This window comes from Dunckerocampus dactyliophorus, chromosome 2, assembly GCF_027744805.1.
Source record: "Dunckerocampus dactyliophorus isolate RoL2022-P2 chromosome 2, RoL_Ddac_1.1, whole genome shotgun sequence".
NCBI lineage: Eukaryota > Metazoa > Chordata > Actinopteri > Syngnathiformes > Syngnathidae > Dunckerocampus > Dunckerocampus dactyliophorus.
The window spans coordinates 20,651,020-20,663,503 of record NC_072820.1 but is presented as its reverse complement, the minus strand read 5'-3'; the positions used below and the strand labels follow the sequence as shown (position 1 = coordinate 20,663,503).

General features: G+C 43.5%; 1 protein-coding gene across 1 annotated transcript in view; it reads right to left on the bottom strand.

Moving 5' to 3' along the window:
* The window catches only part of LOC129174172 (neuropilin-1a-like), a 54,992-nt gene that overhangs the window by 30,704 nt on the left and 11,804 nt on the right, over nucleotides 1-12,484 (bottom strand). Inside the window, exons 3-6 of the mRNA XM_054765860.1 lie at nucleotides 11,266-11,447; nucleotides 9,095-9,322; nucleotides 7,839-8,009; nucleotides 5,576-5,742 (exon numbers count right to left, since the gene is read on the bottom strand). Of these exons, the coding sequence (XP_054621835.1) occupies nucleotides 5,576-5,742; nucleotides 7,839-8,009; nucleotides 9,095-9,322; nucleotides 11,266-11,447 (748 nt within the window). The remainder of the gene's footprint in view (nucleotides 1-5,575; nucleotides 5,743-7,838; nucleotides 8,010-9,094; nucleotides 9,323-11,265; nucleotides 11,448-12,484) is intronic.

The following is a 12,484-nucleotide window of genomic DNA, read 5'->3' as shown; positions in this document are numbered from 1 at the left end:
AAAGCCTTTCCTGGGCTAGCATCGTGCTCTCAACAGCCAGCCAATGCATGGTGCTAAAGACTGGAGCTTATGCAGGACTGGGTGTCACATTACACCAGTGGTTCACACTTATTTTCTGTCATGCCCCCCACTGGGGACAGAAATATTCCCCCCCCCCCGATTTGAAATACTATTGAGCATTACACACATACGCACACACACACACACAGACACACACATCCCCTAGTTTGGCCCATGTTGCAGGCTCAAGTAGTGTTATAAAAACATAAAAAGACTTCCACTTCATGTGCAAGCAGGACTTGCCATTAGGCAAACACAGGCAATTGCCTTGGGACCCAAGATATCCAGGGGCCCCCAAACGTCTCATAAAATCTTTTCCCCTTTGATTTAAAGTACATGCTACTGTTTTAGTCTTAATTTACGTGCTTAAAACTACATCCAAATGCGTAATCTATTCAGATCGTTTGGACTGCTCCCTCCTCCCTTCTCATGCAATGGACTATTCCATGTTATTGGGCATGTGCATATTGATTCGGGAAGGCAGGAGCGAAATAAACTTGTTGGTGCAGTTTGGAGAAAACTGATGCGGAGTTACCCCAGTGGAGCGGAGAAGAGGAGAAGGCGAGAGAAAAACAGTTTTTTATCCAAACTACCGAAGGTGTCAACTTTTTTCACAGTCACAACAAACAGACACACGACCACAGCAGCACTGTAAATCACAACAGCAGTTACCTCATGGCACTTTACACATGAAGTTCACACTCACAAATGAAAACAGAGAACCAACTGAAACCCCACATGAGCAAACACTTGGTGACGAAGGCAAGGAAAAACTTCCTCTGGGGAAGAAACCTTGAATAGAACCCAGGTTCTGTGGGGTGGCCGTCTGTCTCGACCGGTTGGGTTGAGATAAAAAAAAAAAAAGAGTAGATCAAACCAGAGGTCTTAGTCTTAGTCTAAGGAACATGGGGGGGTGTCTCTGCACATCAGGGTTCAGTTGTAACTATGTGCTTTAGCAAAAAGGTGGGCTTTGAATTGACTTTTAAAGCGAGAGAGGGTGTCTGCCCCCTGGATTAAGTTGGGGAAATGGTTCCATAACAGAAGCTGGATAACAAAAGGCTCTACCACCCATTCTACTTCTACAAATTCTCGGAGTGCCAAGTAATTGTAAATTGTGGGAGCGCAGTGTTCTCCTGAGTTGATAGGGTTCTAAGTGCTCTTTAAGAAATAAACTCAATTCTAAAGTTTACAGGTAACCAGTGCAGTGAGGCTACTACGGGTGAAATATGATCTCTTCTGGTGAAAAAGCATGAACACGTTTTTTGGCATCTGGTAGTGGCAGGAATTTGCTGATTTTTTTTTTTTATGTTGTAGAAATGAAAAAAATGCTGTTCTTGACACTTGTCGTATTTGGGAACTACAGGAAAGGTCCTGATCAAAGTTGACACCAAGGTTTCTGACTGTATTTTGGGGGGTGAGTGCAAGACTAGTTAGGGCAGTCATATCATTTGCAATCTTGTCTATGAGGTGCTGGGAGCCAAGGACTATAATTTCAGTTTTATCTGAGTTTAATAGTAAAAAATTTGAGGTCATCCAGCTCTTGATGTTGTTAAGACACGCCTGGAGTTTGGACAGCCGATTAGTATGGTTAGGTCTCATTGATAATTACAGTCGTGTGTCATCTGCATAGCAGTGGAAGTTAATGGACTATTTTCTCATCATATTGCCTAAAGAGGGGATATAAAGACTGAACAATACAGGTTCTCGCACGGAACCCTGTGGGATGCCATGACTGACATTCACGTGTCTGGATTCTTTAATACTAATGGATACAAAACTGTAGGTGATGTGACAAATACCATTTTAATGCTGTTCCTTTAATGCAAAGGGCAAGTTCCAATTTCCATATTAGAATATGGTGATCAATTGAATGCTGCTGTGAGGTCTAATAAAACGAATACTGAAAGGAGGCCTTTGTCTGAGGCGGTTGTTTGTAATTTCTCTGAGTGCTGTTTCTGTATTGTGGTGCATCCTGAATCAGGACTGAAAGACCTCAAGCAAATTATTGTTTTGAAGGAAATGGTATCACTGTTTGGCAACTGTTTTCTCTAAATTCTTGGACAAAAATGGAAGGATGGATATTGGTCTGTAGTTAAGACATGTGGATCAAAGTTAGGTTTTTTAAGAAGTGGTTTGATTATAGCCATTTTGAATGATTGTGGTACGTACCCTTTCACTAGCGACATATTGGTTATCTTGAGAAGAGCTGTGTTGATCAATGGAGTAGTATCTTTGAGCAAGTCAATAGGGATGGGCTCTAACTGGCAATTGTAGAAATTGTAGAGCAGGGGTCGGGAACCTTTTTGGCAAAGAGAGCCATGAAAGCCACATATTTAAAAATGTATTTCCGTGAGAGCCATATCATTTTTCAACACCGAATACAACCAAATGTGTGTATATTTAAGGAAGACCTGTCACGCGCTACAGTGACACCTGTCGCCTGTTTTAGTTTTTAGTGCTGCTTTCCTTTATGTGGTGTATTATTGCTGACCTCTCCTGTTTACTTGCTCAGACGGTGACACCTCCTGAGCTGGGCGGAGCTACCGGATCCCTGCAGCTGTGTTCAATCAGCTACCTTTTTAGTCTCCTCACCTGCAGCCTACCAGTGCTGGATTATTGTCAATGGTCGTGCTTCCAGACCATGTGCTCTTCTGCTGCTACCACTTACGTTATCCTCCTGTTGCAGTTTCATCTGGCTACTCCAACCAGCTTTGTCGTCCTGCTGCACCAGACCTCCGTCCAGCTCACGTGGTAGTTCCAGTTCCTTTTTGTTCTGTGCTGTCCTGGTTTTTGCCCACGGTGCCCTCTTAGTTTTTTGCACCGTCGCCTTGAGTTCCTGTTTTGTGCCTCCTTTGTTTGCACATTAAATATATTTTGAACCTTTGGACTTGTACCTGTTTCTGCATCTCGGGACCCAAGTTACACGGCTCCTTGAGCCTGACAAGACCAACAATTTTAGAATTTAATAAGTCTCTGAATTTATTCTTTTTATAAAAATGTTATATTGAAGCTAACCAATAATAAATACATTACTTTTTACCATTAATGCAACTTCTGCTGCTGCATGGTTTTGCGCGCTACTCCGTATCTTTCTTTCCATTTTTCGTCAAAAGGGTTGTCTCTGCACAATTAGCTAGCTGAAGGATTAAAGGAGGGACGACCCCAATAATCAAGTTTTGGTGTCTGACACTGGAAAATGGGAAGGACAGCTGGCATTGCGCTACAAAATCAAATGGATTAAAATGCATTAGAATGCATATTTTAAATGTTATTTTTAACACTGATTTCTGTCATGTTTTACTTTAAAATGTCAGGAAAACAAATTAAAATAAAACACATTTTATGGTGTTAAGAAATGTCTGAGAGCCAGATGCAGTCATCTAAAGAGCCACATCTGGCTCCCGAGCCATAGGTTCCCTACCCCTGTTGTAGAGGCTAGTTCAGAAGAGTTGATGGAGCAAAACCTGTTTTAATGTGTGTCAGTCATCACCATTTCCTGTTGGATGGATGTACAACATTAGTTGACGGGGGGAGGTGGTTTAGTTGGTGTCTAATAATCGCAATTTTCTTCAAAAAATGACATGAAATCATCACTGCTAAGAGTGGTAGGGATGGGTGGGTTGACGGTGTTAAACAGTGCTGAATTTCTGGTTATTTTAGTTTTGTTCAATTAAAGATGAGTAGTTAGCTTGTTAGTAGATGATAAACATTAATATTTAAAATAGTTTTGGAGGGGGGGGGTTATACAAACATGGCTCTGTAACTAGCAACTTAAGCTGACGGATAACTGTAACATATTTCAAAAGCAGGAAAAAAGTGGCCTGAAAGTACACACTCATTTTGTAGAAATTAAAATAAAGAAGGATGCGGATGGCCCCAGTAACTGGGTTTGCCTTGGGCCCCCAAATGAGTAAATATACACCCCTGTGTCCAAGTGACTATGAGCTGTATTGGGATGACATCAGAGAAATCAGAGGTGTTTAGGAAGTGCTATGATCTTCATTGCTGTATCACTGCTGTGTATGTTAACTATTAAAGTACAGCAAATGTAATACCCCCTCCTGCTTAAAATGTGATTAGAGCCGCAGCCCAAAGAAATATAATGATCTCAGTGTGACATCACCCCAGCAACGTGGTGAATTGTAACCTTAAAATAGTTTCCATCAAATATGAATGGCTGGAAATGAATAAAAGATGTGTTTGTGGGCAAGTGGAGCATGTGAGGATGAACTAAGTCATTACTTCTCAAGGAAGATGAATGAAGTCGCTGCCGGAGGGGCAAACACGACCTCACTTCATTGAACAAACGTGGACAATTCTCCTCACAAAACACCCCCAGTTGAGGGGGCTCACAATGATTTGGAAGGTTCTGGTTCTGAGGTTATAAATTATGGTGGTGGGCTGGGAATGGCGGCATGCTGTGACCTCAGCCGGAGCTTCCAACAGAAGAACTCAGCTGGACCTGGAGGCTGGAGGTTGTGGTTTGAACCCAATGAATGAAGATCACATTGGATCTACATGACCGTCATAGAAACAGTGGAGGTCATAAAAGCTGTAATTCAGCATAGCAGCAGTACAATGAAGCAGTACACATTGGCACGCTCACAAGTCTTGTTCCAAACTAGTCAGCAGCATAAAATGATGAATATGTTTATAACACACGATGACTCCAACAAAACACTTGAAGGAAGACCTCCTGCTAACTTTACAAACCTTTTAACCTCTTGCGTTAAACACTCTGATTGTATGCTGATGTCCCAGGGGAACGAGTGGCCCAGTTGCCGTGAGAAGTCCCCAGACAGACAATAGAGAGCTGCTGCTACTAATACACTGCCGACACTGCCTTCCTGGCCACTTCCTGCTTCCACCCCCATAGTAAGGAAGCGAGAGTCATTGTGCGGCTTCCTCAATGAGTTCCTGTCCTGCACAATGGGACCAGGCCTTAAACCTGACTTATTCCGAGAGGCCAATTGCATTAAAAACAATCTGGTTTCTTGGAGATGGACTGCACAAACGCATTAAAAAAGCCAAAATCAAGCATCTGTCGTTATTAGCATCAACATTTCAACTCTTTCTCCTTACATTACACCTTTTGTTGTTGTTTTTAAGTAATTGTAGTTTTAGAATGTGAAGTGGGAGGATTAAGTGGCATAGAAAATTAATGTGCCATGGGCCAATTAAAAAAATTACATATGGCTGCCGAACCACACTTTGGACACCCCTACTATAGTCAGCCACATTGAAATCAAGTGTAAGACACTAAAAATATGACGTGACATGTGCGAGTAAACAGGGAGGAGCATCCGTGTAGACAATGTGGAAGAGGCAGGTTTGATATAAAAAATGCATGTAAATTTTAAGCTCCATCGTGCATGGAAATGCAGCAAATGAGTGAACAATGTCCTCACCACATGTGAACAAAACCTCTGCGGTATGATGGGGTTCAAACTGGGGACGAGCAAAAAGAAGACCTGGCAAGACATCAGTCCTTCATTTGGAGCTGCGAGGCACTGACCTGGATCCACTCGCGGACTGTGTCGTCCGAGGGCGTCCATCCGTTCTCCTGGTAGTTGAGGCGAGAGCGCTCAGGCGACCAGTTGGAGTTGTACTGAGACGACGCGCTGATCTGATCTGAGGAAATCTCACCAGACTCCATGCCCAGAGGCTCCATGCAGGAGAAATCTGGCAGACACAGTGAGCATGTTTGAAAACAACAAAAGTGCAGACCTCCGCCAAGGCTAAAACATCTAATACTGTAGTTAAAAGCAGGTCAAGGTTCATCCTCATCCAAAATTTATTCTTCTGGACGCAAGGAAATACATCCATCCATCCATTTTCTATACCGCTTCTTCCTCATTAGGGTCGCGAGGGCATGCTGGAGCCTATCCCAGCTGACTTCGGGCGACAGGCGGGGTACACCCTGGACTGGTCGCCAGCCAATCGCACGGCACATATAGACAAACAACCATTCACACTCACATTCATACCTATGGACAATTTAGAGTCTCCAATTAACCTAACATGCATGTTTTTGGAATGTGGGAGGAAGCCGGAGTACCCGGAGAAAACCCACGCGCACACGGGGAGAACATGCAAACTCCACACAGAAATGCCCAGGGGAGAATCTCCACCTGGCAATCCCGATCTCCAAGCTGTGTTACTGTGTTGGCCAACGTGCTAACCACTAGACCACCGTGTGGCCCGCAAGGAAATACATTTTGACAGTAAACATCTGTCCATTGTGCAAATGACAAATAAAGTACATCTCGCAGGGATTCTAACCTGCTCTAATCCGAGTGGGGCTGTATTGCAAGTTCCTTTTCAAACAATACTCCATAAATTTCAAGTCGTGCACAGGGTAAATTTGCATTCTTGTTGGTTTGGAACAGAATAATAGGATTTACATTTTTACATTTCTTATGGGAAAAATTGACGGAAAATGAAGAGTGGTAGGATTTAATAAGCTCTGCTTCTTCCTACTCCTTTTTGACACAAGGAATTGGCAATTGTAATATGTGATGTATACCATGGTAAACGTATGTACTGTATGTCCAGATAAAATTAAACGATTAAGCCATCAAAATTTCTCAGTTTTCGTATGTTTTGGTTTTCATCCTTTTGGAACAAATTAAGAATGAAAACTCAGGTACCACTGCGCATCCATCCATCTATTTTCTATTCCGCTTATCCTCACTAAGGTCACGAGGGTATGCTGGAGCCTATGCCAGCTGACTTCGGGCGAGAGGACATCAGGATGGAAATTTTGTTTTCAGTGTTAAATATTAACAAATGTGGAGGTCATTGTTGCGGGTCACTGGTCCAGTGAACCCCTCCCACACCACCCATCTGCCAGAAAGTCAGTGTGCATGTGTGCGTGTGTGTGTGTGTGTGTTAACCAAAGAAATGATGCAACCGCAAGCAAGTGAGGAAGAAAAATGGCTTGCTCATCAAATCTTCCATTAAGACACTTTGGAAGTAATCAGTCAGAAAGTCTGTGTCAGTAAGTTGTCTTGAACATTCTCACACTATCACTTTTCTTTTCATCTGTGCAGTAAAAACAACCACATCTTGACTTTGAGGCCTTAAATCTCAATGACGTCACATTTATCCCTCCCAAAGGTACCATGAAGCCATGACCTCTGCACGGCAGCATTCCTAAGGAGGACTGGTGGGGTTGAAAGTGCATGAGCCGGGGACGCGACCGTCGTGCGGGCTACATGACAAATTGTTGCGGCGTGTTTGTAAGCGTACGTGCACACCAGAAAAACAACAAGTCAGCCGTCATGCCAGGTGGAGATGAATGAGACGTTTAAGTGTTGCTAATGTGCCGCTGATGACGCGGGGCGGGTGGGTGTACGTATGAGGTCAGGTATCCCTTACATTGTACAAACAAAGCAGACAAGATGGATGTGTTACTTTCACTTTTAAATCAAAATAACACTGGCAGTGACAAACCTTTAATGGTTAAATCAACATGAGGTCTCATTGGACCATAATGTATCATCTGAAATCTATTTCTTTTGTCTGGTAGTTTACCAGTGAGTACTTTACTTCTTTAATATCACATGGCTTTTGTTTTTAATGCTCAACATTTGAAAAATATCAACAAATGAGGCAATATTTGCATGATGTCATGGGGATGTATTTTGTAGGCCATATGTGAAGGAGGTGCAGCCACTTCATTATGTACAAAATATTTTGAGTTCAAAATCTGGAAGCAACACAATTGATTGGTGACTCTGCCCCCTCCCCTCATCCATCACCACCCAGTTGCTCACCCTCCTCTGTGTGTCCTGGGGGGAGGCTCCTTTCTCGGATGGTGTAGTTGGCAGAGAAGCCTTCTCTGGTGATGGCGTTGTCAGTGGTAATGGTCATGGACAGGATGCCCGTGTAGGAGATCACGCGGCCCGGCGACGTCTGGCCACAGTAGCGCCCGATGTGAGGACCCACTGTCAAGGGAGGTGCAGAAAATGTAATTTGTGCAATTTGAGTTGAACTGTGCCTGTGAATATTGTCATTCATTCAGGTCATTGTATTCTAAGTGTACTTTTCTGATGTGTAAATGAAGGTACTGTTGTGGAACACCATTTGTTTGAGTGTTTGAGGTGGAAAAAGTCACAAATGAGATCTGTTTATTTCTCCGATCGCCATTAGATCTGTTCTTTAAAAAAAAAAAAAAAAAAAAAAAAAAAACACAATAGTCGACCCTTAGTCGACTATGGACAAAATCTAACTAATCAGATTCAACTATGAAAATCCTTAGGCGAAGACAGCCCTACTATTTACATTCATCTTGTTGTTACGATGGTCTACACATTAAGTGATAGCTAACATTAGTAGTGGGATATAATGCTTTCAGCACATTCAGTTGTTGATGCCCTCTAGACAGCCGGGGAACAAGTTGCATACAGTCCCTTTAAGAGGTCAGACAAGGTCACAAGACCTCAGTTTAGCGAGCATTCAAAGGATTAACGCCGCGAGTGTGTTCTACACAGCAAATGTTCATCTCTGGCCCAATGCAATGTTGTCATTGAGCTCACTTCTCATAAGGAGACGTTTTGTTGTCTCATTAGCAACGTCAGCACAGTGTGTGCGAGTGAGTTCAGTGTGACAGCTAGCAGCGTCGCCTTACATTGTCACATTAGCAGTTCTGCTAATCTGCAGGATTACACTTCATCACCGGCAGCTGCGAGCATGCGGTCCACAATCTGTGATGGATTATATCTGGAATTATTTCAGCTTTATCCGAGCGTAGTGTTAACACCTCAGGGCTGTGTGTCGCTGATGTAACAATTACATGCTGAAGATAAAATAAGCCTCGTTCTTTAACCCAATCTTCTGTAATATGCTGCTGGGATGACAGCATCCTATAAATTTGACCACTTGCGGGTCCAAGAGGGGTCCAATCTAAACTGAATATGAGGTGCCTTCTTTCTATTTAGACACAATTCTAGAGAGAGGTTTGTCACAAATAAATCTTGCACTGAAATTATAAAAATTCCAAGTGAGTGAGTCCACATCTTCCTGTGCTAACCTGCAGGGAAGCCGTCCCAGATCTCCAGCCAGTCGTATCGGCAGAGCGCCCCTGGTGGCGGCGTCGTGTCTGGCTCCATGTCGAAGCTGTCAAACTCCACCACGATCTCGGACATCTTGGGAGCGAAGATCATAAAGGTGCAGTCCAGGTTGTTGGGGTACTTGTCAGGGAAGCCCGGTGTCTTGATGGCGCCCGTGGGGGCTGTGAAGTTCCTGGAACATTCCGGACCTGGACGAATGAGATATAAATGGGTTTTTAAAACCATGGAGGTGTGTTTGGCCATATAACAAATTCTTCCACAGAGGTCAGAGGGTTCAACACATGTATTCACATCACTGTCACTTTGGATTCTAATTGGGGGCAGTGCCTCCTCTTGATGACATAAACTAAAGGCACCCTTTTGAATAAATAAGCAAAATAAATTTCACTACATTTCATTCTAATTTAAATACATTTCATAGTTTTAACCAATTGTTCTGTGAATGTCCCCGCCACCTAGCCGAGCCTCTGTTTGTGTTGACACTGGCTGAGACGTCACGACTGCTATTTATTGACTCTGCCGACACTCGGAGACAGCTCATGTTCTCACAAACACACACACATATGTGGTGTCATGTTGTGGTCATTAAAGCTAACTGCACATTGTAAAGGTTGAGACTTTTATGATCACATAAAAGTAAGAGAGATGTGGGTCAACAACTTTGTCTGCCAGTGTATCTTGTTGTTTCACATAGCTCTCTTTTTTTAACATTGTTATTTTCTATAACTGTCCCACACGTCAATGTGTTCTGCAGCTCCACACTCATGTGCTTTTAGTGGAAATGTGTTGAAAGGTCCTCAGCATCATGTGGTGGATGTAGTCTCAAATAAAAAAAACTCTGGAGATCATGAGTCACACTTACAGTAAAACTGAACATTCTCGCTGTGTGCAACTCTTGAGTGCTACACAAACTCTCTCACACACACACACACACACACCCTCTGCTGCTTCACACTGGTGCACACACAGGGGAGAATTTGTGACATCGTCAACTGATGCCAACTTGGAGCGTCAGGAAGCATGGGTTCACACCTCGCTAGCCATAAAGTGACCGGACAGTCATATTTGCCTGGGGTGGGGAGGCGTAAAACAAGGTGAGGATCCCCCGTCAAGTGTGCCCATGAGGCATTAGTGAGCAGTATATGTGCATATGAATCTAACTCTTAAACTGTGGTTGCTGACCATATGCAAGCAGCCTGTAAAGACACACACACACACACACACACACACACGCGCATGACACAGACTCCATGACACAGGTAGTGTGAATGATGAGGAATGATGAGTAGCGAAGCAGGCGGGCTCAGCTGGCCATAAAGGCCGGAAATAAACAAGTAATGCGCACACTGTTACATTAACAACACCGTCACAGAGCTCGCTGACTCAGTCATGTGGCCCTCCACTTATTTCCTGCCGTATAGTGTCTTACACATACACATACACACGCACACTTTGATCAATATGAGCACACAAAACGTTTTACATTAAAAGTGAATGTGACAAAACATGTTTCAATGTAAAATGTGGCGAGATGGAAGGACGCAACAAGGACCATGTTTAATTTGACAGAGGGGAGTCATATCTATGCACATGCACGCACATGCACACAAACACTGTCCTACTTCTTCTACACTGCTGCATTCATCTCATTTTCAGGTCATCCCTGTTGCTTCCAAGGACAAACAGACCATTAGCTAAACGCGCCTGGGGCCCCGCACACCTGTCTGACACAAACACACACACACACACACACATTACCTCATTTAGTTCCATGAGAGGGCCAAATTATTCGAAATAGCTGTCCGTACCATGCACTGTACACCACTGCTAACTACAACCACAATAATGAGTGTATTTATTATGATTATTATCTTTGGAAAGCATGCATTTTGATAAGACCTCATTAAATAGTGCACACAAACCTAATAAAGTATCCAGCGACAGTGTGTCAAATGGCAGTATGCAAATTCAATTTCATCAGTAAAGGAGATGCACGATGGATCCCTAAGGACGCAAGTGCAAGGAAAACTGAGTCGGAGCTGTCTTTGCCTCCACGAGCTCATTCATCACATTCAGTGGGTACTTCAGGAAGTAGCAGTGACAACAGAAATAGGTTACTTCACACACAAACCTGTCTTGAAGACCTCGTAGCGTACAGAGAATCCCGCCCCGTGGGTCTCGTAGTCGGAGACAAACTTGATGAGGAGCTGACCGCCGCTGGAGATGATCGGAGACGGTGCGATCTTGCCACAAAACTTGCCCAGCATGGGAGAAAGCTCGTCCCCGCCATTGTAGACCTCCACGTAGTCGTACCTGAGTAGAGACGCCAGGAGGTTATTCTGGTATTCTTAGCATTATATGCTGTATCACTCCACAGTTCCTATTCCAGTACAGGGTACATCTGGATTCTTCTCTCTACTCTGTTGCGAGAACTCCACCCCCACCCAAAACAACCAAGCAGGGACAAGTTAAAAACACCCCAACCTCATGATATGGCACTTCCACATCGTACAACATTGGAAACATATACAGTCAAATTTCAGTTTTCAAATGCCCCAGTTTTCATATGATTCAAATTTGCCTCTGTTCTTGTACACCGTGTTATCACCGGTATCATCGGTTATCGTACAATATTGCACATCAACTGTTTTACCCTTTGGTACATTGAATGTTGTGGAATTCATACAGTAAAGATATAGACAAACTACTCCCAGCATCTTGGATCACACACCCAACACCAAATCTCGCCAAACACAATACTACGGTATCCTGTAAGGCTCATTCATTTGGCACACTCAAATGAGAAGGTTACACAAACCAGTCCGTTTGCTGTATCAACAATAAGTTCCATCCTGGCCAAAAAAGAAGAAATCAACAAAGCTAAAGGTTGTGATGGGGTAATAGTGAGTTAAACAATGGAAGATGTTGAGAAGTTGTTGTTGGTGTGGATCCCCTCCTCCCTCTCCGCACTGTCTTGCCAACAAGAGTCTTCAATAATAATAATAATAATACCAATACAAACATACATCATTTATAAGAACCGTTCTAAAAACCCAAGGGCACTGCACATGATACAGACAAAACAACAAAGGATAAAAACAACATGAATAAGTCAAACCGAGTATGCAGTCTTGAACAGATGAGTTTTGAGTCTGAATATTTTGGATGTCAATTGGTAATGACGTTAGGAGCGTTTGAAGCAGAGCGGCTGAAATCCCATGGTGCTGAGACGGGCAGAGGGCGTCGTGAGGTGAATGGAGGAGGAGGATCTGAGGGAGCCAGCTTGAGTGGCAATGTGGAGGAGGTCAGTCAGGTACGAAGGGCTGAGATTGCGTATAGCCTTGAAGGTA